This window comes from Balaenoptera acutorostrata, chromosome 4 (genome assembly GCF_949987535.1).
Source record: "Balaenoptera acutorostrata chromosome 4, mBalAcu1.1, whole genome shotgun sequence".
Classification (NCBI taxonomy): domain Eukaryota; kingdom Metazoa; phylum Chordata; class Mammalia; order Artiodactyla; family Balaenopteridae; genus Balaenoptera; species Balaenoptera acutorostrata.
Window position 1 is genome coordinate 2,275,701 of NC_080067.1, and position 25,303 is coordinate 2,301,003.

Genomic DNA, 25,303 nt, shown 5'->3' on the forward strand with positions numbered 1-25,303 from the left:
CTTCCTGCAGTTTACAGTGTGACAGAGGAGGCTGGGAGCAAACAAACAGCTCCATAATAATAAGTTAATCACATGACTCAGCCATAAAAAAGAACGAAATAATGCCATTTGCAGTGATATGGATGGACCCAGAGATTGTCATACTGAGTGAAGTAAGTCAGACAGAAAAAGACAAATATCATATGATATCGATTATATGTGGAACCTAAAAAAAATGATACAAGTGAACTTATTTACAAAACAGAAACAGAGTCAGAGATGTAGAAAACAAACTTACGGTCACCAAGGAGCAAGGGAGGGGAGGGGTAAATTGGGAGACTGGGACTGATATATACACACTACTATGTATAAAATAGATAACTAACAAGGACCTACTGTACAGCACAGGGAACTCTACTCAGTATTCTGTAATGGCCTCTATGGGGAAAGAATCTAAAAAAGAGCAGATACGTGTATATGTATAACTGATTCACTTTGCTGAACAGCAGAAACTAACACAACATTGTAAATCAACTATACTCCAATACAAATTAATTAAAAAGTAAGTTAATTACAGCTGGGTTAAGTGCAACAAAGGAGAACAACAGAACACGTGAAAGAGAAGGACCTAATGAGGGTGCCAAAGACGGCTGCTCTGAGGAAACACAGCAGTGAGCCCTCCTGAGCACCTTTCATGCCCACTGATCCCCAGATGCCTACACAGGGCTGCGCAAAACCAACCTTAAGAGAAGGGATAAGTTTCCACATTTCCATGCAATTCTTCACGGACTATCCCAAGTTCCCTTGTTTTCAGATTAGTCTTTAATTTCTTCCTGGAACGCTCCTCTCCCGTGCCTCATCTGGAAAATGCTCACACATCCATAAAACCACCTCTTCTGTAAAGCCTTCCCTGGAAGTGTCAGAGGGATGCGAGTCTCCTTCTCTGCACCCGTCACGCCCTGCAACTTCCAGTGTCACAGCACACAGCACATGCACTGTTTTCTCCTTGCCCGTACGTACACTCATCCTCTCATTCAGTAAATTTTCTACTATGTACCTATTATTTAACAGGCACTGTTCTATGTACTTTCTAAACATTGGGACACAACACTGGGAACAAAATACATAAAAACCTTTAATTTCTGTACCTAGAGCCTGTCTCATTGAAGGTGTTTAGTAAATGTCTGATCAATGAGAGAGTAAGTAAGTTCTCCATTGTTGGCCAGTTTTATAAAGGAGGACAGTTCTTTGGGCCTATGAGGGGACCTACTCTTTTTGGATCAAGGACTGAAATCATGAACTTGATGGCAGGCTTCATAATTCAGCTTTAATTTAATTTAGCTACTACAGCATGCAGACATTGTCCCGTTTTTGTTATTGTCTTTAGTGTGTTATATTGTTCTTGGGACTGGATCTTGCAGCAAACCCCTAAGCAGAAGCAACTGTGAAGGGCGGGCAGAGCCCAGAATGGTCTCCAAACAGAGCATAATGTTCATGTTTATGGATGCTGATTAAAAACAAAAAAACAATGTCATCTTAAATGGCCTCGGTCAAATAAAATCACCAAGCACGTTTATAGTATTTAATAGGAGTTCTAAAATTAAGTGCAGACATCCATCTTCCTGATTGCAAAACTCTTTGTACTGAGCATACTACTTGCTGTCTGCCAGGAAAAAAACCCCAAACCAGCCCAGCGGCGGAATGCTGCCCTGGAGATGAGCGCCTCCTTCTTCAGAGGCAAGGAAAACAAAGGCAGATAAGAAAATGGATGAAGTGAGCCCTGAGGGATTGAGCGGGCTGGTGGAGTTTACACTCTTCAAGGCTGCTTTAAATAGCAGGCTACCAGCGTGACCGCGATCAAGCATCCCTCTGTGTCTCATGGGCTCCCCACGTGGGCTGGGCGCTGGCTCAGAGATGGGAAGTTTCCACCCACCAAGGGCAAAGCGGAGAGAACAAGGACTCAGCACCATTTGGGAGTGTGCCCATGGGTGGAGCCCGTGTGTTAACCGTCCCTCCTTGGGAAAGACTGCCTTGCAAGCTCTTCCTTCTTTTACTTATTGATGTAAAATGTCATTTCTTTTATGAAATGATCAAGACGATAGGGTTGTTTCTCTTTTGAAGTACGCTCCCACCTGTTTTTGTTTTTCATTTGTTGCCCCATGAAACCCCCAAACTGGAACACAACACACCACTGCTTCCTACCCACTGCTTCAGTGTGGCTGAAGCAGTGAGGAATTTTCCAAACAGACTAGGATTGAAATCCAGCTGTGTGACCTTGGCCAAGTTCCTTAACCTCTCTGAACCTCAGTTTTCTCATGTTTAAAATGGTGGTCATAAAGCCTAACCCCCTGGAGGGCTGTTGTGAGAATTAAATGAAATATGATTATAAAATGTCCCCATGCCTGGTACAGAGAAGGTATCCAACAAGAGCAGTTTTTTCCTCCCCCCCTACTCACCCCAGACTTGTAAACACCAGGGACTCCCACGCCACACAAGCTATTCCTAACAAGAAGTCAGTGCACTTACTGGGTTCACTGTTGTAGTGTTTGCATTTGGCGTAGGACGGGGTTCAAACTTGTGGATTTTAGTTTCACAGCTTTGTTGAAGCCCAGAGAAGTTAATGGACACAACAAAGAAGGGAAGAAACGGCCCTAGAATCCAAGTTCACTTTCTGACCTAAAATACCCCATTACACAGCCGGCTCCTTCGCAGCCATGAGCTCTCACCTGACTCCCTATCAAATCACGTCCCCCTCCGTTATTCTTTACCAGACCATCCTATTCATTTTCTTCCAACTCTAAATTGTTTGCCTGTCTTCTGCCCTTGTTCCAGAAGGAACCTGTCTGTCACGTCCACTGCTGTATCTCTGGCGCCCAGCACTGCGGCCCTGGAATATAGTTTTTGGAAGAGAATTCTGCACAAAACCAGGGCATAATACAAGAAGGTATGTCATCAAATGTCGGCTCTGGCATCCTCACCCTTTTGCAGGGTGACTCTGCCACTTTTCCCCATAAGAGGTGGTGTTCGCTTCTCTACCCACTGAATCCAGGCTTAACCACGCAGGGCCAATGGGACATTAGCAAATGCGATGCAACCAGAGGTTTGCACACTGGTGCTTGTCCTGTCTTACTGATGGGAACCTGCCCACCACCACGTGAACAAACGCAGGCTAGGTTGACGGGTGAGGAGCAGCAACATGGAGAGAGGGTCCAGTCATCCTGTCAAGGCCCCGGTCATGTGTGTGAGGCCATCCTAGGCCCGCCTGGCCCAAGCCAAGCCAGCCCAGACAAGAAGCTCTGCGCAGAATTGTAACAAATAATAAGTGTCGTTTGTTTTAAGCCAACAAGCATTAGAGCTTTTTGTTAGGCGGGAAAAGCTAACTGATATGGAAGATCGTAAAATACATCCCACAAACCTCTCCAAAGTAAGGTGCCAGGTGTTTGTGGAAGTAGCTCACTTATAAGGAAATTGCTAATTTCTGGCTTTGGATGATAAGGAGGTGGGAGCTGAGCAGGAATGAGGGGTGGAGGAACAACTGATAGGGAGAGTGGTCCTGAAGCTGTTGCCATGGAGGCCGGGCAGGCAGGGATGGGGAGCAGCCGTCCTAGGCCCACAGTCCACCAGAAACAGCTGCCGCCACCTCTGACATGAGTGCTTTGGGCCATCAGCTTTTGAGTTTTAGAAACTAAAAACAGGACATATCACCATGTACTTCTGCAGAGGTCAGGAAACTAGGCCCAAGGGCCAAACATGGTCCACTGCTTGTTTTTATAAATAAAGTTTTATTGGAACATAGCCATGCCTATTCATTTACATATTGTCTATGGCTTCTTTCATGCAGCGATGGCAGAGTTGAGTAGCTGTAACAGAAACCATATGGCCTTTGAAGCCTGAACTATTTACTGTCTGGCTCTTTACAGAATCAATTTGTGACAACTCCTGTACTAGGTAATCAGGGGAGGTTCCACGCAATGGCTGGGTCTTAACCTGAGTCTTGAAGGAAAGAGGCAGTGTTGATCTGGGTACAAAGGGATAGGGAGTTGCTGAAAGAGCATTACAAGAAGGAATACTGAGATTATAACCGATGTTACATGGCTGTGTGCAAAAATAATTATACTAAGTTCATGACAGTACAAACAATAACTAAGCAGATATACCACTTACTATGTGCCAAGTATATGCTCTATAGTAACTCATTTTATCCTCACAACAATATTAGATGGTAGGCGGTATCATTATCTCCATTTTTCCAATTGAGAAAAGAGAGAGACACAGAGAATGAAAGATGCTTGCCCAAGGTCACCAAACTAGTAAGTAGCCCAGCTAGGATTCAAATCCTGGTATTCTCACTCTAGACTCAATACTCTTTGAAAGCTACAAAAATGGAAATGTAAATAGGATAAAGGCCAAAACTGTGCATAAATTCTAGCTATGAGCAATGAGATTGTTTCTTAAAGACACCTGAAAATCAGCTTTATTACTTTATATCATTAAACCTTCTTGGCTAACTACACCACGTGTTCATTTTATGTACCCTTTGTCCCCTATAAAAATTTGCCATTTGTCCTGTTCAGCTGGAAGTCCCCTAACAGGACATCACTATGGTACAGCTAGCTGGTGGTTATGATGCCCTGTTGATGCTGTGTCAGCACAGCAGCCACTGGCCGTTCCCAGAGGTAGCCCACAACCCACTCATTAAATTCTGAGGCCGATACTGCCGCCTGGTCCCTAGGGAGACAGAACGTTCTCTTCCCCAAACAATAGTCAATACGGCCATTCTGGTCACGACAGGCGGAAGCTACTGTGGATACTCCTTTTTAAAGATGTAAATTGGGTTCTGTTTGGGAATCCTACTTTACAGCAGCGGCTCCCAGCCCAGAGAAGGGATCTTTGATCCCCAGCCAAAGGATGGACCAGCCCTTACAGGTCAGCTGGGCCACGGTGTACCTGCTGGTAGCCCAAAATGGTATCGCGCCTGGGGCCCCTTATAAACAACAAAACTAAAGATAGGCAGAATTCCCGAAGAGGAGTTGTTTCTTGACCCGTTACCTCATAACCACGGGGACAGAGTTCTAACAGATAGTCTTCAATAATACTAACTCTTTACAGACCAACAGAGCTTACACTGACATACCTCTTTTAGAGGGCATCTTGGAAATTTGTTTAAGCCTTAAAAGTGTACAGAGCCATTGACTTAGAAAGTCCACTTCTACTAATTTATCCTAAGTAAATTATCAGAGATAAACATAAAGGCTATTTATTAAAGCATTATTTATAGTAGAGAAACACTGAGAACACCTCAATTGTACAACAGGGGGTTCATGAAATATATTATGATATAACCATAGACCACAACATTAATGGCATAGCCATAAAAACTATGCAGTTGTTTAAACTTTGGTCATGAAAGATTATTAAATTTGAAAAGGAAGTTAAAACCAGTATACAACGTAAGATTCTATCCTTGTAAAAAAACACCAAAAATAACAATATGCACATACTAATAGAAAAACAGGTTTAACAGGGGTTTTTCTCCCAGGGTAGAACTATGGTTATTTTAATGTTCTATTTTTTATACAATAAATTCTGCATTGTGTTGGTAATTTTTAAAATGATAACAAAAGTTATATTTAATTTTTTTTAAAGTTATATATTTTTTCCTTTGGCTGTCACATTATACTTTTGCTTTCTCATGTTTTTCAGTTCTATGAATTTCGTCATGTTTTCCCAGCAAGTCAAAATGCAGAGCAGTCCTTCTCAACAACCAGGGGGAAAGGCGGTCCACATTTTCAGAGACCCACCCATAGTTCAAAAACCCTTTAGTCGGACAACTGGTTGGCAAGCTCATCTGACTTTATTGGGCTTATAGTTCTTTATTAAAAAGGTACACTCCAATAGGACTCTGAACAGCTTTACCAAGTTCATCAAAGTTGCTTGTGCTGCTCTGGGTTTTGTTTTTGTTGGGTTTTTTCCTAAAAAGAGACAGAATCCCAAATTAAAACAAGAGGTCAGGGAATTAGCAGACTAAGAGGTGATTAAAACAGTTTGTACTTTACAGAGTGTGAAACTGCTTAATATGTAGGTAGGGCTTGGGATCTGGCACGAGAAGACACGCTGGATAATTTCTTTTCCCAGGACATAAAAGGAGCAGGTAAACTGAGTTATAACGTCCCTCATTAAGGTTTCTGGTCATGAGATGACAAAGTTTTTTGAAATAAAGGAGTGTCGTTTCATTTAACTTCCAAATGAGCACTGGAAAATGATTTATTTATAGATTGCACAACAAATGGACGGAGTGAACCGGGATTCTGCTGAAACCTTCCCAGATCTCGGGATAAATTTAAGTAGGTTCGGCGAGGGGTTACCAATAATAAAGCAGTAATTAGATGCACAGACGCTTTGCTTTTTGTCCAGCTGCCAACTGGTTGCCGTGTTCTCTTCCTTGACCACCGTATCTGAGGCTACTGGAAGAAGGGGCATTCCTGTCAAACCAACACACCCCCGGAGGAAGAGATATTCCTAAGGCTGTAATGAACTTCTCCAACCGGCCTCACCCTGTAAACAAATTCATGTTTATTCAAATGATTCGAAGAGGAAGGAAAGCTCGCATAATTTCTTGGAGGGGCTGACACTCAGGCGTTTCTTCAAGCTGCATCTTTCAGCACCCAGGACGTGCCAGGCTGCGTGTGAGGGGCAGCTGGGGTCCCGGGTCCCAGGTCCTGGTCCGCTCTGTGTTCCCAGGCCATCAGACGTGCTGTGAGCGAGACCGAACGCAAAAACGGCCCCAGCTGTCCTCCCCCTGTACTCCCGCCTCTTATCTTGTGACTTCGCAGCTCCTCCTGCTAAGAAGTTGAGTTTATGTTCTTACCTGTTGAGTACGGACTGGCCTTCTGACCTGCTTTGGAATGTGTCAGAAGCACGAGTGTGTCCCTTCCGAGCCTCCGGAGGACTTGCGTAGCCCGACTCTCTCTTTTGGAACCCTGCCTGCAAATAACTGGGGCCAGCCCGACGGGATGAGAGGTCCCCCACCAACCGGCAGCACCCTCAGAAGCAGAGCCCACCAGCTAACCTGCGGCGGACCCGGTCCGTGTGGAGCACGGCTAGGACCACACGAAACCCCCAGAGGAACCTGGCCGAGCGCACCGGCCCATGAGTTGTAAGCCAAATTAACAGTTGTGGTTTCAACAACAAAGACCTCCTGTACAGCACAGGGAACTCTGCTCAATATGATGCAACCACCTAAATGGGAAAAGAATCTGAGAAAGAATAGATGCGTGTATACGTATAACTGAACCACTTTGCTGTACACCTGAAACGAACACGACGTTGTGAATCAACTGTACTCCGATATAAACTAAAAAGTTAAAAATAAATAAATAAAAAGGCTGTGGTTTCAAGCCATTCCTTTTGAGGATGGTTTGTCACAGACTAGCTCCTGACCCATGCACGCAGTAAGTACTAACTCTGCTCAGCTAAATACAAAATGCCTTGGAGCAGCTGGGGGCGGGGAAGGAGGCTGTAATGCTCCAACGTGTCTGCAGTGATCAATGCATCATGCAGTTTTGATGCATAAACAGCACACCTGAACTGCCATCGGCGGGAACAGAAAGAAGCCGTGTATCTAGGGAAGGGCTGGCTCAAGACAGCCACGGATCCTTTGAAAGACTGTCTGTGGATGAGTTGGATTTGCCTGTGAAGTCATTCTTTGTTTCTTTTCTCTCTTTAAAAAAAATAAGAAGCTCTTTCACTTAATTAAGCCTGTTGGACTCGATTACGATTGTCTAGCTTGATTCAAAGCAGCCACATAGGCTCTCTGACACATGTTCAGCCTCCGTGACTCTGTAGGCTGGAATTTTAAATCCAGCTCCCCTGAATTTATGACGCACGCACACACAGTAGCAAGTCCCCACAGGCTGAAAATCAAACTGTAATTCAAAGGCCACAGGGCTGAGGAAACAGCCAGAAGATAAATCCCCATTTCAACCTCGGATTCTCTGCAAGTTGATTCAGGGGATTGTCAGTCATATTTAAAAATGAAATAAAACTACAAAGACACCAGACGGCATGTTCTAAAGAGAAATAGGGGATGCTTTTCAGGACGCCTTCAAAGGCTCTCGCGACCTGAAAAGAACTGTTACGGGTTATTGTAAGGGCCCTAGAACATTTGGCTCCCATCAGACATTTGCAGAAGTTTCTGAATTAACTAGTGAGCTCTGAGGAAGAAATGAAACCATCACACACAACCCAGAGCACCACACCGACTGGAGGTGACGTGACAAGACATCAAAGCAGCCCAATCCTGGAGCTGGGCACTCACCTTACACCCCTCGCAGGCGCTGACCCCATAGTGATACCCCGATGACTTGTCCTGGCAGACGAAGCAGGGCTTGTACACTCGAGGGGGAGGAAGTGGAGACGGAGGGCTCGGGACCAGTTCCTCGGAGCTGGTGCTCTGCGTTTCAATCGCTACGGTGGAGACGGGAAGGGGGAGGAAAAAAGAGAAAGCGTGTTTCAGTTCATTGCTTTTTCACCAGTGAGTTCATAGGCCTCTGCCCCCAATTCAGCAATAACATAGCAAGGATAGGCCCACAAAAAGAGCTGCCAGTGTAGGCACTGCAGGGCGATCCTGACTCTAACGTGGTATTGACAGTTTACAAAGCAATCCCGTACGTCTCTCTCGTTTGCAGAGCACCGTGGCACCGTGACGGAGATGATTTTATCACCATCTTACCCTCAAGAGAAACAGAAACTCAAGGAGTGCAGTGACTTGCCCAAGACCAACTGGGCAGTGGTAAAGCCAAGACACAAAGTCAGATGTTCACTGCACACCCAGGGCTCTTTCGACTCCTGTTCCCCCTGGCTTCCAGCTCAATTAGAGTCTCTGAGATGACCTGCTTGACCCTGTCTCTCACTTAACCAAAAGGAACTTTCCTTAGGACAAAGGAAGAAAATGCCCAAAGCAGCCATTCAACAAGGACACGGAAAGGGCCGTCGGCACGCGGCCAGAGCTGAGCTTCACTAGCAGCAGTGGCGGCGAGACCTTTGCTACTGAGTCCTCCTTGGACCAGGAGTGTCAGCGCCACGTCAGAGCTTGTCAGAAAACGCGGTATCAGGCCCCAGCTCAGGTCCAAGGCGCCAGATCTACATCTTAACCAAACCCCCAGGTGACGGAACGTACAGTTAATGTTGGAAAAGCACTGCATTACATTAGTGATGGCGCAGCCTGACGATGGTCTTCGTTCTAGACTTACAAACACGCGATCCCCCATCTCATTATTTAACCACCCAAAATCCACGAGGAATAGGAATTTACAGAACTTAAGACCCAGGTATTCTCCCATCCCTACTCTCCAGATTTATGCTCCATGTCAAAGCAAGACCTGGCCCTGTTCCTATTACAGGCAAAACTGCTCATAAAGGATGAGAAAGTGGGGCAGGGAGGGGCGAAAAGTGGTCAAATAATGTTCCAGAACCTTCCAATCACTTTACAATACACAGTATATTTCCCAGAGTATAAAATTTCCAGTTGTTCCACTGTCCACCATCTCCCAGATTAGCTACTCTACCCACTGGATTGTCTGACAGCCTAACTTTCAGCAAGTCAGCTCTGCCCCCTGCACATACTGTTAATCCATCCTTGTCTGAGGTCTTGCTGCCAGGCCAGCCCAGCAACCTGGCAGCATCTCTCACCTCAGTTACTGCAGAAGCTTCTGCACTGGTCTCCCGGTGCCCACCCTTCCGGCCTAGGGTCCCCTCTGCACACGCACAGTCAGATAACTGCTCCAAAGTTAAAATCACTCTGTCTCCCTTGCCTGCCGAGAGCCCTCACACGCTCCAACAGTCACCGATGAGAGCCAACTCAGACTTGCTGTGCCCAGCAAGGCTCTTCATGATATGGGTCTTCAGTAACATCACTGAATTCAATGACTCTCCTCATTTACTGACTTCTAAACGCTTGGTTTCTGTTCCATCTCTTGAACAGGCCAAGCTCTCGTACCAACTTACGGCTATCGTGCTGACCATTCTCCCTACATGGAAGTTCTCAGACCTTCACACGTCTAGTCCCTTTTCTCTCTTAGATCTTAGAGCTAATGTCACCTCCTCACGGGCGACTTTTCTAAATAAAAGGCCCCTTCCCACTCCTGGTCACTATATCTCATTTTATTTTATTTTCTATAATACCCTAAATAGTGTCTAAATTTAGAAAGTCTGTTTGTGTACAATTTTATATTCTACCTGTGCTACCCCCCCAAGTATGGGTCTTGTAAAACCAAGGAACTTAGATGAATTGTTTACAACTCTGTTCCAGGCCTAGAAGAGGCGCTGGCACATAGTAGGTGGGTAATCAATAAATATTTGTTGAATTAATACATGAGCTTTTCCCCTTTTCCTTACTTGTCTTCATTCCAAGCCCTAAGTGCCCTTCTAAGTTGTTAAATGGTAAAATTAGAAACCAAGTGGCTTTCACATACTCATTGGCTTCCTTTAAAATTAATTAATTATCCCTTTGGAATAGAATCAACTATAATTATAGTACTGTCATAATTCAGAAGAATCTTGGAATGAATTCATTAGAGTTAGGCAGGTCTAGTAGATAAATCTAGTGCTGTCTTTACTGGGTAGCTCAGCACAATTGTGGCAAGGGTTGTGCAGGAAGGTGGGCATCGAAGATGTCACGAGAGCTCATCAGATCAGCTATCAAGCTACAAAAGCAAAAGCATGCCTCCCCCTAAACCAATCAGCTTCACTGAAAGCAAATGAGTCATAATGGCATCGACAAGAAAGCAGTACAAAATAATATATCACTCTTTGTTAAAAATCTAAGAAAACAATATAAAATAAGCTACAACGATACAACACGGGGAATAGAGCCAATATTTTATAAAACTATAAATGGAGTATAACCTTTAAAAATTGTAAAGCACTATAATGTCACCTGTAACTTATATGATATTGTACATCAACTATATTGCAATAAAAAATCTAAGATGCTGCTACTGCTGTTACTATTGTCATTACTGGGTGTCACTGATCCTGAGTCACCATAGATTATAAAATGCATGTTATTCTATGTATCATTAAGAAAGACAAAAAAGTACTGCCAATTAAATTATGACCCGTCAGTGCTTGTGAGACACAGCCTGATTTCAGAGATGTTAAAAAATTAAATGCTTCTGGAGCCCTGAAAAAAAAAAAACAAGCCTAAGAAAACACACGCAGAATTACTCACAATCCTTTCATTCAGAGAAAATTACTGTTATCTTGGCATCTACCCTTCAAAACATTTTACTATGCGTATAAATGTTTTTGGTCAGTTTGTTTACCTTAAAAAGTGGAATTATACTGTAGATTCTGTTTGGGACTTTGTTTAACTTACTGTGTCATGAGTTTGTTTCCTTGTCAATAAATATTTTTCCCGCAAAACATTCCATTATGATGAATATCTTTGTAGCTAATCTCAGCACATCTCTGACTATTTCCTTAGGCTAAGTTCTCAGAAGTGGAATTATTAGTTCAAAAGTTATGGCTATTTAAGAGTACGTTGTGAGTTCTAGAAAGGCTGTGTCAATGTACGCTCCTAATATCAACATAAGTGTGTCCTCCCCTAAACGCCTCCCAGAACTTTCTGGTTGGTTTTATTTGTGTGCCTCTACTTCCCCCCTAGGGACCGAACTGTGTTGTCACCACGAGGAGCAATCCCGCATTATGTGCAATGTAGGGAGAGTGTATTTTCATGTTCTACTGGCTCGTGTAGAACAGCTAATCTGCCTTGTCTAGGAAGGTTGTAAATAGAATTCTGTTAGGTCTGGATTCAGCTGTCAGAGCTATGCCCTGAATTTCAAACGTGGGTGGTAATTTCCATAAATATGCAGCTTCAAATCCATGTACTGAGGGGGTCCAGCATCTCCCCCTCCCAAAGAGAGGAAACTGAACTGCAGGCAATCTAATTCCCAAGAAACTCAGGCAAAGCACATGAAAGCGGGGAGACCTCAGAATTGAAAGCTTTTTTCTATAGATGAGAGTCACTTATAACCAAGGAGTGAATCAGAAAACTTTTCCTCAACAGGTGTACGGATGAAAATGTTCTATTTGGAAGTAATCAACAGCGAGGGCTCTGGACTTTTATTAAGGCTGTGGTTATTTCACTAGTAGTGCTTTCCCATATTTGTACAATGGATGTTGGTGTGTTCAATCTTTTTTTTTTCCCATAAACTATTTATTTTGGCTGCGTTGGGTCTTCATTGCTGCACGTGGGCTTTCTCTAGTTGTGGCGAGTGGGGGCTACTCTTCGTTGCGGTGCACAGGCTTCTCATTGTGGTGGCTTCTCTTGTTGTGGAACACGGGCTCTAGGTGCGCGGGCTTCAGTAGTCGTGGCACGCAGGCTCAGTAGTTGTGGCTCGCGGGCTCTAGAGCGCAGGCTCAGTAGTTGTGGCGCACGGGCTTAGCTGCTCTGCGGCATGTGGGATCTTCCCGGGCCAGGGCTCGAACCCGTGTCCCCTGCATTGGCAGGCGGATTCTTAACCACTGTGCCACCAGGGAAGCCCGGTGTGTTCAAACATTTAATTCCCTGACTATAACATACCAAGTGTGTGTTACACGCTATGGACGGTACATGGTATAATCCCTTATCCTTGACAAGTTTGGCCTAATAGAGAGTAAACCAACAATTAGAATATAATACACTGGTTCTCAAACTTGGCTGTATGTTAGAACTACCTGGGGAGCTTTTAAATGTCCTAATGCTTAGATTGTATCTTAGACCTATTATGGCAGAATGCCTGGGAGTGGGAGCCAGGCATCAGTGTTTTTAAAAAGTATTCCCAGGTGAATCCAAATTGCAGCAGTTTGGGAAACACGGATATGATATGATATGACAGAGAGGGCTATAAGCCTTATTCAGCTCAGAGAAATCAAGGGAGGCTTCCCAGAGGAGGTGACCAGGCTGTGTTTTGAAGGATGAATTGATTCCGTCCATTGTGGTTTGTAACGTGAATCCTACAAATGCCACGTGTGCATCCCAGACAAACATAAATAGAAAAGACTTATATATGACAAGAAATAATCATCTTTGGAAAAATTTTTCCATTGGTGGTAAAGCATTAACTAGTTGACTATATATATTCAAATATCCCCTCAAAATAGATCATCAGTGGTCCTTCATTTTCCTCTGTGTGGCCCGCTGAGAACAATGCAAAGCAAGTAAGAAAAATCTCCGTGGTACCGTCAGATTGCCAAAGCTAGCTTTAAGCAAACATGCCAACGCAAGTTCTAGGATTACAACCAGGATATGGCATCAGTATAAAAGCAGATCTGAACTTCAATTCAACCTCTGGCCTTTTCGGTAATGTAGCAAAAACATACTTTGGCCAAGTTTATTAGTGCGCCTCTTGCCCTTTGGTGCCCCCCGTTACTGCCGCCCCGAAGACAGTGGGAAACAAGGCGGAGGGATAGCCCAGGGCCCCCTTCACGAGTCAGTTCTGGCATTTAAGACAGCTACAGAGCGCCTGCCTTTGATCTGTTCGCTGTTGTCCTGCTTAAATCAATAATCTATTAGTCCCTTTAAATGAGAGTTAGATTCATCAAATGCCCTTGAGAGACGTCAAACATTTTGTGCCTTCTTCCAGGCAAGCACAATCAGTCTATGGAATGATGAATATTTTGCTCAAAAACCCTGCAGGCCCAGCAGACAACGTGTCCTGTATTAGCTCATTCAGCGATCTCAGGCAGGCCAAAAAAGCAGTTTTTAGACTTCCCAGGGGGGAAAAGAGGTTTGTGTCATTTAAGAGAACAACGCACTCCAGCCATCCTGTCGTGATTTCAGTTCAGGGAAAAGCAGTCTTTGAGGACTAATTCAGATCTGCTTTTTGCCTCCTGCTTTTATTTATTGCCTTGCTTACTTATTGTCTTATTGAGCTTTGTTTAGTGACTGCATCCCCAACAAGCAGCAGCCTCCAAGGTGGCATCCAAACTGCTAACCAGATGCGCTGCCTCGTTTGTCAGGGAATGGCCAAGACAGGAGCTTCTGTTGCTCGGGCGAGATGGATGTTTGGCTCCATGGGTCCCTGCCCAGAGGAGAGTCAGCACCAGAAGTGCTGAGGGGGCTTCTCTGGGCTGCCCACTGGCCAAAGGAGACAGCGATCCAAAACCTGCACTGACAGAAGCTTCCAGCCCATATTTTAAACCTCTCCAACCCCGCAACTCAAAGGTGGCTGTCATTAGGGCACCCAAAGCTAGAATCACCTTCCTTGCCGAAAATTTCATTACAGGTCTTGTTTGCCTTTAAACTAATGCTCCTCAAAGTGTGGTCCAGACCAGCAACCTGCAGCAGAATTCCGGGGGTAGGGAGGAAGCCATTTCCTTTAAATTAGTGGTTTTCAGACTATCTATGGTAAAGGACCTTTTTTTTTTTCCCTCATAGATCGATAAAATCAATAAAAACAAATCCCTAGGGGAAAAAAAGACACACAAAATGAATCTCCAGAAAAAAGGAATTAAGAAAAAGATGCTCAAAACACAAGGTACAACTTAAGGAGGGAAAAAAAGGATCATTTAGACGTAAAATTCCTCTGCCAAATTTCTGTACAAGTTTCTAAGCATTTGCTCTCACGGCTGCCCTATCTCCTGGAGTACTGGCGGTGGGCCGCAGAGCAACTGGCCCGGGCCGCAGCTGGCACTTTGAGAAGCACTGCTCTGAAGGGCTCTGTAAACTCGGAGGCTGTTTGCAGACAAAACAAAAACAAACCAAACGAACTCTCCACCGACCGAGACGCCGCACAAAAGCAGAATACGGGCACTCCCAAGTGACACAGTCTTCTTAAACACTGCCACAACTCTGGGGGTTTAATTCACTCCCAAAATAAAAGCAAAATAAAAATAATAACAATAATAATAATGCTGTTGCCTGTTAAGACGACTTGGCACTTGCAAATTAACTCACCTGAGAAAACACAGTATAAATGTCCTTGTTGTTACAACACACCTGAGTGTCATTTAAACACACGGAAAGCCTCTAACAATAGCGCCCTTCACAATTCCTAACATGCTTGGCATTTTTCTAAAGGTTAGATTAAGTAGCAGATAACATTTTTAAGAGAAGGCCCAGTATACTATGTTTTTCTTTGTGAGAACTAATTTATGGCAGGCTAAGCCATGCTGACAGACTTCAGGATTTTCGAGGCCGGGCAGGCAGGCATCCGGCATAATGAAAGCCCTGCCTTTTCGCCAGAACTTTCGATGATTAAGACAGTATTTTAATGCACTCTCTGGGTAGCTGAGCCTTAAAAGAAAAAGGAGTTGTAAAGCAAAAGGCATTTCCTGCACGGCCCCGGGGGAATTTTGAGCCCTGAGCTCCGGGACCCGGTGGGAGGGAGTAATTTCAGCTAATTAACGGAGACTAGCAAAGTGTTGCATTTGGTCACAACATTTAGTTGGGTTTCATTTTTGTTGGCACGGAGGAGAGCCGGTCTGGATTTTTTCCCCCCTTTTTCTGTGGATTCACTGCAGGATCGCAAGGCCCACAGCTCTCATACATTAGGGAGAAAGTCAAAGGAAACGCCAAAGTTCAACCAAAGTACAAGTAATTAGAACCAGATTCTCCGCTGCGGGCGTGTGCGCATGCGCGCGCGCGCACGTGGACCTTTATTGAAATATCATTTACATGCCTCCAACCGTGAGCGTGGGACGGGGGACCTCCGTACTGCCGTTCATTTAATTTTCCAGTCGCCTCCAGTGAATGTGTGTGTGTTTGGGGCGGGGGGGGGGGGGAAATCTTGCTTTTAATCATCTTTCAGGAGAAGCGGTTTGTTTCCACACACAGGGGATTTTGCAAATCTGTGAATCGTATTTTGAAATTAGGTAATTGCCAAACAAGAAAAACTCTGCTTTGAAATGGTCTTGACTCACTCTGCTGCTGGCTTTGTTATTACTGAGAAGCTCCAAGATTAGTCCCGGGTCTGGGGGAGGGGAGGGGAGGAAAACGGCGTGGCGGGCTCTGGCAGTCTTGACTCAGTAACCTGCCCGTGACCCTGAAGGAGTGTGTGTTTGCCCGGGTCACCCGGGATCCTGGCCGAGGGCTGGGGCCGGGTTATGAGAATCCCTGCTATTCTGACCACACATGCAACAGGTGCTGAGGACAGGCAGGGGACAAAAGAAGGGCCGGGAAGACTTTGCTTTTTAAGTCCTTCAAGAAAGCCTTGCTTTCCAAAGTGCGGTCCCGGGCTCGCACCATCAGCACCACCTGGGAACCGGGTCAAACGCAGGCCCCCACTCCCCTCCACCACCCTCCACAACCCCAGAAATGCCTGCCGAATCCCAAAAGGCATCTTAACAAAATCCCCAGATAATTCCCAGGCACACTAGCAACATTCGAAACACCTTGACATAAAAATGTCTTGTTGCTCTCCTAACCTCCCCGGAACCCCAATCTGCTGAGTCAATCTGGCACCGTTGACTCTGTCGGCTCCCCCTTTGCTCAGGTCCTCACTAAATGCGCTCCTTGTTGAGCACGTAATACCTTAAGCGCTCCAGGCTGCGTGGTGTTTACGCTCCCCAGAAGCCTGCGTCCGCGCCCACGGAATTTCGGCAGTGGATTTTAGTTGGCAGAAGGGGTCAGAGTTGCACCGGAAGAGCTGAACTAACAGCACCTACCATTCACTGAGCACTTCCTAAGTGCCCAGGACTGCGCCAAAGGCTTAGTACCGACACCGTGAGCTCCCGGACTCTTCCCCAGAACCGAAGGGGACAGCAGGGCCGGGGAACCCCGCACCTTAGAACCGGGAAATTTAAATCACACACTACTCGCAGCCTTTACGAAAGAGATTTATTTATTTATCAACTGGGGTGGCGTTGTTTTACAATGTTGTGTCAGTTTCCACTGTACCAGCGAAGTGGAGTTCCCTGTGCTATACAGCGGGCTCTTATTAGTGGTCTATTTTATTACAAAAGAGATTTAAATGGCTGAATAGATATTACTCTTACTTCACTCAAACCCACAGCTTTTTAACTTCGCATCTTCCACCTCCTTAGGAAGTAAATCACTGGTGTGGTCCGGTCAGGCCTATTTACTCATATTTGAGAACTGCAGGATTGTGTACCTCCCTTTCTTATAATTCACGGTTATAATTTTCCAAACACTGATTTGATTCAAGACATGGTTAAATTTGACAAGATAGTTTGGGCCTTAAAAAGAGAGACAGGGAGGCTGAGGACCCACTAATCACTCTGTATTGCAGCTACACCTGTCTGGGCTCTCGGCCAGCAGCAGAAATCCTTCCTGAGACCGACTTTTACCATAGGAAGTGCTGTCATATTTTCCTAAGGGACTATAACACGTCCAACACCTACATTTCATTTTTATAATATGCTTTCTTGCTCCAAGGAACATGGTCGAAAATTATGTCATAGATTGTTTTAGGTGACGTTTGTAACAGACGATGCTTTAGATCACGATTTTCTGGGACATACTAAGATAGCTTATGACAGGTTCAAATAAATTCTCCCTTAAAATCACTTAACGGGCCGACACATCTAACTACCTATTAATGATGTGAACTGAGAGGCATCCGAAATGGAAGGCGTTAACTGAACAAATGCTGTAACCCGCCTCAGGAGTCGCGTGTAGATGAAGCTAATTACATCGCAATACCGAGGTCCCTGAAGAGCTTATCTCCACACCAAATGATTCAGTCCCATATTCCACTTCCAATCAGGATTTCCATAATTCTTAAAAAGCAATTATTGCTCTAACAAATGGCATTCTATTATCTGTTCAAATTTCCTGCACCCATAGTGGATTAAAACAGGAGCACTAAAAAGTTTATCATCTGAGATACACAATTCTTTGCTTATGTGCTGTAAATATATTTGAAAATCACATTGGTACCAGCCCTTACAGAAAACAGGGGGGATACTGGGGTGGGATATTTTTAAAAGATGATGATGAAATTACTCTTTGTCACATGGGAATTTTTGCCATTCTTCTGAGATCTGAGAAAGTTCACGGGTAAAGACACCAGAATGTAACCTCTTTCGCAACAAAGTAATGTTCTACTTACTCGGTTATACTTTGCTGCAAAGAAGTGTTTTTTGTTTTATTTGGTTGATATTTTACAGGTAGACACTCACACTAGTGGCCTCAAAAAGCTCTGAAACCAATTTAATCCTCATCGTGTGAGTTTCCTTTGTTCCTAAAAAGAACTAAAATGCCCTGAAACCTGCAGAAAACTGTGTGAGGAAGTGATGGGACGGCATGGGCTTTGCTCCAGATGGACCTGGATTTGAATCCCTCTTCTGACACTTACTAAGTTAGTGACCATAGAGTTTTTGTTCCTTCTCTGAGCCCTAGTGTCTCCTAGGACAATGCAGACGCTCCTAGAATTCCTGTTGGTGAACGAGAGACATTGTTTGCAACTTGCCTGGCACACGATGTTTCATAAGTGATGGTCAACCCAGGCCCCCCAACCCTCCCACATTTCCCTTCCACCTTCCTTAATCTTGGACAGTGGCTCTTAACCAACACTGATTTTGCCCCCCAAGAGACATCTGGCAATGTCTGGAGAGATTCTGGCTGTTATAACTGGGGGCGACTACTGGCATTTAGTGGGTAGAGGCCAACGATGCTACTAAACATCACACAGTGTACCCCAATGTTCATTGCAGCACTATTCGCAGTAGCCAGGACGTGGAAGCAACCTAAATGTCCATCAACAGATGAATGGATAAAGAAGATGTGGTACATATATACAATGCAATACTACTCAGCCATAAAAAAGAATGAAATTCTGCCATTTGCAGCAATATGGATGGACCTAGAGATTGTCATACTGAGTGAAGTAAGTTAGACAGAGAAAGAGAAATTTTGTATAATATGCATGTGAAATCTAAAAAAATGGTACAAATGAACCTATTTACAAAACAGAGAGACAGAGTCACAGATGTAGAAAACAAACTTATGGTTACCGAGGGGGAAAGGCCTGGAGGGATAAACTGGGAGACTGGGATTGACATATACACACTACTATATATAAAACAGATAATTAATAAGGATCTACTGAATAGCACAGGGAACTCTACTCAATACTCTATAATGACCTATATGGGAAAAGAATCTAAAAAAGAATGGATATATGGGGACTTCCCTGGCGGTCCAGTGGTTAAGACTTCGCCTTCCCATGCAGGGGGTGTGGGTTCGATCCCTGGTCGGGGAGCTAAGATCCCACATGCCTCGCCTCGGGCCGAAAAACCAAAACATAAAACAGAAGCAATATTGTAACAAATTCAATAAAGACTTTAAAAATGGAAAAAAAAAGAATGGTTATATGTATAACTGATCATTTTGCTGTACACCTGAAACTACCACACATTGTAAATCAACTATACGCCAATAAAAATTTAAAAATAAAACAAAATAATATAAAATAAACAAGGTTGTCCTGTATAGCACAGGGAACTATATTCAATATCCTGTAATAAACCATAATGGAAAAGAATATGGTAAAGAACAGATATATATGTATGTAAAACTGATTCATTTTGCTGTACACCTGAAACTAACAACACTGTAAATCAACTATACACCAATAAAAATTAATCAAAAACAAACAGAAAACATCCCACAGTGCACAGGACAGCTCCCTCCCCCTCCCCAGACAACAACGATGAACAAGTGTCTGGCCCAAATTAGAAATAGTGCTGAGGTTGAAAAACCCTGCTCTAGGGTAAGGAGACTACTTGTGGGAAGACTTTAGGACAAAAAAAACAACTTCTTGGAGCACGGGAGACAGAGGCGGGAGCTCAGTGCCTGATGCTGCCTCTTACTACGGTCACTTCACCTTCCTGAGCCTCAGTTTCCTAACCTGAGAAATGGAGGTGACAAGTGTGTGTACCACACTGCAGGGTTTACACATTGTAAACGACACAACTCTATATTCGAGGATTGTTTGAGTATTTGGGAACAGGTGGGCGAGCCATATCTTGATGTGACTAATGCCTTAGAAGATGATGGGAAATTCTTTAACGTCAAAGAAAAACAATACAACAGGGACTTCCCTGGTGGCACAGTGGTTGAGAATCTGCCTGCCAGTGCAGGGGACACGGGTTCGAGCCCTGGTCCGGGAAGATCCCACATGCTGCAGAGCAACTAAGCCCGTGCACCACAACTACTGAGCCTGAGCTCTAGAGCCCACGAGCCACAACTACTGAGCCCGCGTGCCCAGAGCCCGTGTGCCCAGAGCCCGTGCTCCGCAACAAGAGAAGCCACCGCAATGAGAAGCCCACGCACTGCAATGAAGAGTAAGCCCCGCTCGCCGCAACTAGAGAAAGCCTGCATGCAGCAACGAAGACCCAACGCAGCCAAAAATAAATAAATAAATTAATTAATTGAAAAAAAAAGAAGAATACGACAACAGTATTAACAGTGACAATCACGGGGCATCTACCGTGGGCTAGCTGCCACCCCCATTCTGTTCTAAGCATTTGACATATATTAATTCATTTGACCCCCGTAACAGCCCTATGAGAGAGAGCTCGTCTTAGTACCTCTAAAAAATACTTCCAGGCAAGAAACTGGAGGCAGAGGCTGGTGAGGGAACTGGCTCGAGGCCATCCAGAGGGGAGCAGATAAGCAGGAATTGGCACGCAAGTGGTCTTGGGCTCAAGAGAATGGGTGTGACCCCGGGGATGACATCCTGTCTTGTGATCCTGCACAACTTCTTTGGCAATAGGCTGGTAGAGTCCCTGGCAGCAAGTCTGAGAAAATACAGACCACGTCAAGCAGACCCATGCAGTCATCCTGGCATAAGGAGCAAAAGTAAAACTGGAAAACTAAAAAGGAAAGAAGCTAAAGGGACAGAAAGAATGCCCTTTCTTCTTTCCAGTCAAAGCAATAAAGTAGGAAAGTCCCCAGAGGCAAACACAGGAATGAGGAGGCACACATCCCGCGCCAACGAACCCCTCCTGCACCTTCCCTGCCGAGAAACCAGCCCCCAGCGGGCCGGGTGGCAGCAGCTCAGACCAGGTTCCAAGGGCCTCTGGCGGCGGTCCAAGGGCGTGTAACTCCACGCTGTCAGGCGCGGGTAACTCAGGCCACATGTGGCCCGCCCCACCGCCAGCTTCGGGGCTCTGCTGGGCGGCGAGAGGAGGGCTCAGGCCCCCCTCCCCGGGCCGCTTCTCCAGCTTTCACCAGTGGGCCACTTACACTCCCTCAACCAGAATGTCTCTGGCACAAGAACGCAACCCGAAGCTGTGCGCTGGCTCTTCTGTCCCCGTCTGCAGGGTTGGGACGCCTCAGGAAGACCTGGATCACTCCCTCCCAAGAGGACCAGGGTATGGGGGGCAACCAGAAGCATCCCCACAGAACCTTCTAGTGGACTAACATGACGACTGTGTTAGTCTGGAGATGAGCTTCACACACCAGCTCCAAAGGACCCACTGGGGATATTTTAGTTTAAAGGATTCTTAATTTTCTACATGGAATTGTTCAGGTTATAGACAGAAACGCTCTAACACGGCTGATTTTTTTTCTTCCTACGTAACAGTGATTTCTCACTATTTCTTGATGTGAGAAGAATGACGGTGTCAAAGTGCTTTCATTTTAGTTCTTAAAAAAGAAATTGCTAAACAAACTGATGGTTACCAAAGGGTGAAACGCTGGTGGGAGGGATAAATCAGGAGATTGGGATGAACACACCCACATGACTATATATAAAATAGATAACCAACAAGGGCCTACTGTATAGCACAGGGAACTATATTCAATACTCTGTAATAACCTAAATGGGAAAAGAATCTAAAAAAGAGTGGATAGATGTACATGAATAACTGATTCACTTTGCTGTACACCTGAAACGAACACAACATTGTAAATCAACTATACTCCAATAAAATAACAAACAAACAAACAGACAAAACAAAATAACACACCCTCACAGAAACACTCAGGATAATGTTTGACCAAATATCGGGGACCCCGCGGCCCAGGCAAGTTGATACATAAAATTCACCATTACAAGTTTCTATTTTGGGGGATGAAAGTGTTCTGAAATTAGATAGTGGTAGTGGTCGCACAACTCTGTGAATATACTAAAATCCACTGAATTGTACACTTTATAAGGGTGAACTGAATGATATATAAATTAAATCTCAATAAAGCTGTTTAAAGATAAAAAATTTAAGAAAAGAAATTGCTAAGGAAAACTTGAAAAAATAATTCAAAGACATTTCTACCACCTGTGAGCAGGCCCCAAGGCTCAGGTCTTTTTGGATATTCCTTCCTTCAGGGAACGTCCCATCTTTAAAGACAAGCTGAAGCATGTGGTTGGAAGTGTGAACTCTGGGGCCTGCCTGCCTGGGTTCAAATCCTAACTCTCCTACCTACTAGCTGTGTGGCTCTGGGCAAGTTACTTAGTGTCTCTGAGTCTCCATTTCGCCTTGTACAAAAAGACAGCCTATCCGGCACTGGATCATCGTGAGCATTAAATGATGAATCACTGTAAAGCACTGGGCCCAATGCCTGTCGCACAGGCGGCACAAGCAGAGTTGCCACCATCACAGGATCAGGGGTCGTGCCTGTGCTGACAAATCTCGACACGATTCACCTCCCATCTTCCTCCTAAGCAGCAGTCTCAAGTCTTGATTTGCTGACCTTTGCTTCCATTTTCCCTCTTAAAACACTAGTCCCTCCTGATACGATTCCCCCACCAGCGAATGTGAGCAGAGCCCTTTGTGTCAGCTCTGCTCCCGCACACTCCCCCTCAGCTGTCGTGTCCCTCCCCGCCTCTGCGCATCGCCCAAAGGACCACCACAGCTCTCTCCTCGTGGCCCATCCCCAATCCATGTGCACAGACCCCTCAGAAACAGCTTCTTGAAACTCCTCCTTCCCACGGCGATCTCCCCTTTGGGAGCCTTCCACAGCTGCTGGAACCCAAAGTCGCAAACCTCTGCATGGACCAATGGGGAGCCGGGTGGACGGGGCCAGGATTATCAGCCAGCAACATCCAACTGCTGACATGTATTTATTGAGCACCTGGCAAGGCCAGACACCGTGCTAAATGCTGGGTTAAAAAGAAGTTAGAAGACACCATTCTTCGCCCACACAAACTGACAGCTAAAAATACCAGACAGTAAAGATGGTCCCAGCTGGAGGCTGGGATCCAATGGTGCCCGAGGCTGCCATGATTGGGCATGTCACGAGCACACAAAGGCTTCGGCTGACTTGCCTTTAAATACTCAGTGCATAAAAGTACACAGCAGGTGCTTAATAAATGTTGGTTGAAAAATGAGTGAAAGAATGAAATCTGCATAGAAAGGCTTGCATAGTTATCCTACGCATTATCAAACACATGATGACTGTTTCAGCCAATTCAGCAGATCTGCCAACAGCACACATTACCTGGTGGTGGAGGATTCCAGGTGTGTTTTCGTCCCATTCCCTCACTTGCTCCCTCAGGGCAAAAGTGTGAAGAAGAGCAGGGATTATTATCATTATCCAATTTTTACTCTCCATTATTTATAGGAGGAAACTGAAGCTTAGAGAAGTTAAAGGACTTGGCCAAGGTCACAGAGTTTGGAAACAGCTTGATCCAGAACTGGCCTCCTGAATCCACCTACATTATTATAACCGAGGAACAAAGCACTCATTTCTATTTGAAGCTGTTCTACTGATTTTTTAACGTTTTAAGACAAGATCAGTAAACTCTTTCTGTAAAGGACTAGACAGTAAATATTTTAGGCTTTGTGAGCCATATGGCCTCTGTCACAGCCACTCAACTCTGCTGCGGTAGGGGGAACAGCTACAGACGAGACATAAACGAGTGGGCGTGGCATGTTCCAATAAAACTTTATTTACAAAAACAGGCTGCAGACCAGATACGGCTCAGTTTCCTGACCCCTGCTTTAAGATAAAGGAAATTAAAACTATTCCTTCTTAGAGTAACTGCACATGTACTATAAAATCCATGCTCTTCTTTGCTTCTAGGGTAAAGACAGAATATGATAGCCATATGTTACAGAGATGAGGGAAATAGTTTAAGAATGCTAAGCACTACAGTGTATACAGTATTTATATACACTATAAATGTGTAAGGTCTGCACATTTCCCTCAAAACTAACCTCATGTACACATTTTTATTAGTTAGGGAGGTCAATATGTCTATCGTAAATACATTTTAAAATTCCTTCCTACATATTCCATCTATTGGGATTATTTATCATGCCCTGTTCCCTGGCCTAGAGCCAGGGAGAATATGGGAGTTTTAATACCTTTAATCCATTACATGGATTTTTTTAGAGCTCCATAAGACAAAATAAAAAGCACTCTCACGGTCATATATGCAATACACCTGATATGCCACTTAATAGTTCATGTCCCATTTTATTTTTCACTTGTGATGGTTTCCAGCTCTCAACGTGCAAAGTGACATCATTTCAGCCATCTTTTTTTTTTTTTTTAAAAGGATTTTCTTATTTATTTATTTATTTATTTATTTATTTATTTATTTATTTATTTTTGGCTGTGTTGGGTCTTCGGTTCGTGCGAGGGCTTTCTCCAGTTGCGGCAAGCGGGGGCCACTCTTCATCGCGGTGCGGGGACCGCTCTTCATCGCGGTGCGCGGGCCTTTCTCTATCGCGGCCCCTCCCGTCGCGGGGCACAGGCTCCAGACGCGCAGGCTCAGCAATTGTGGCTCACGGGCCCAGCTGCCCCGCGGCATGTGGGATCCTCCCAGACCAGGGCTCGAACCCGTGTCCCCTGCACTAGCAGGCAGATTCTCAACCACTGCGCCACCAGGGAAGCCCCCTCAGCCATCTTTTTGCTCCAGTTTTTTGTATTTGTTGTTTAGAGAACTCCTGACAATTCATAGACAAGAAATCTCCCTGTGGACTTTGAGGGGTGATGACTATTGCTCCCTGACATTCTGAGTAAGTACTGAAATGCGTTCGCTGACACATGCCACCCAGTTTACGGCACTGTTAATTGATTAGGCCTTGTTACCTTGTATCGAAAAAGAGGTGCGCATGTATTTCTAGTTCGCATGTAGCTGGTTTCCAAAGATGGCTTGCCCAGTGACCCACACCTCCAGGAAGCCACACCATTGTGTAGGCCCTTCCCCTTCAACCTGCGCTGCTACTGGGATTGCTTTTTGATCAAAAGGACGTGGCAAAAATAACACCGTTACACACGGGACTAGATCCTAAGAGGCCTTGCAGCTTCCATCTGGGTCTCTTGGAATGCTCATTCTGGGGGAAGCCATGTGAAGAGCTCAGGGACCACCATCCCGTAAGGAAGCCCATGTCACAAGAGGCGGCCGTGGAGAGAGAGAGGTCCACGCAG

At 44.9% G+C, this 25,303-nt stretch overlaps 1 protein-coding gene across 7 annotated transcripts in view; it reads right to left on the reverse strand.

The window, feature by feature from the left end:
- The window catches only part of RARB (retinoic acid receptor beta), a 439,200-nt gene that overhangs the window by 138,400 nt on the left and 275,497 nt on the right, over positions 1-25,303 (reverse strand). For 5 of the 7 annotated variants that reach the window (XM_057546169.1, XM_057546176.1, XM_057546175.1 and 2 more), the window contains exon 2: positions 8,297-8,445. In XM_057546169.1, the coding sequence (XP_057402152.1) occupies positions 8,297-8,445 (149 nt within the window). Of the gene's footprint in view, positions 1-720; positions 739-8,296; positions 8,446-16,492; positions 16,523-25,303 lie in introns of those variants that run through there. The other 2 variants (XM_057546173.1, XM_057546171.1) reach the window with 2 other exon arrangements.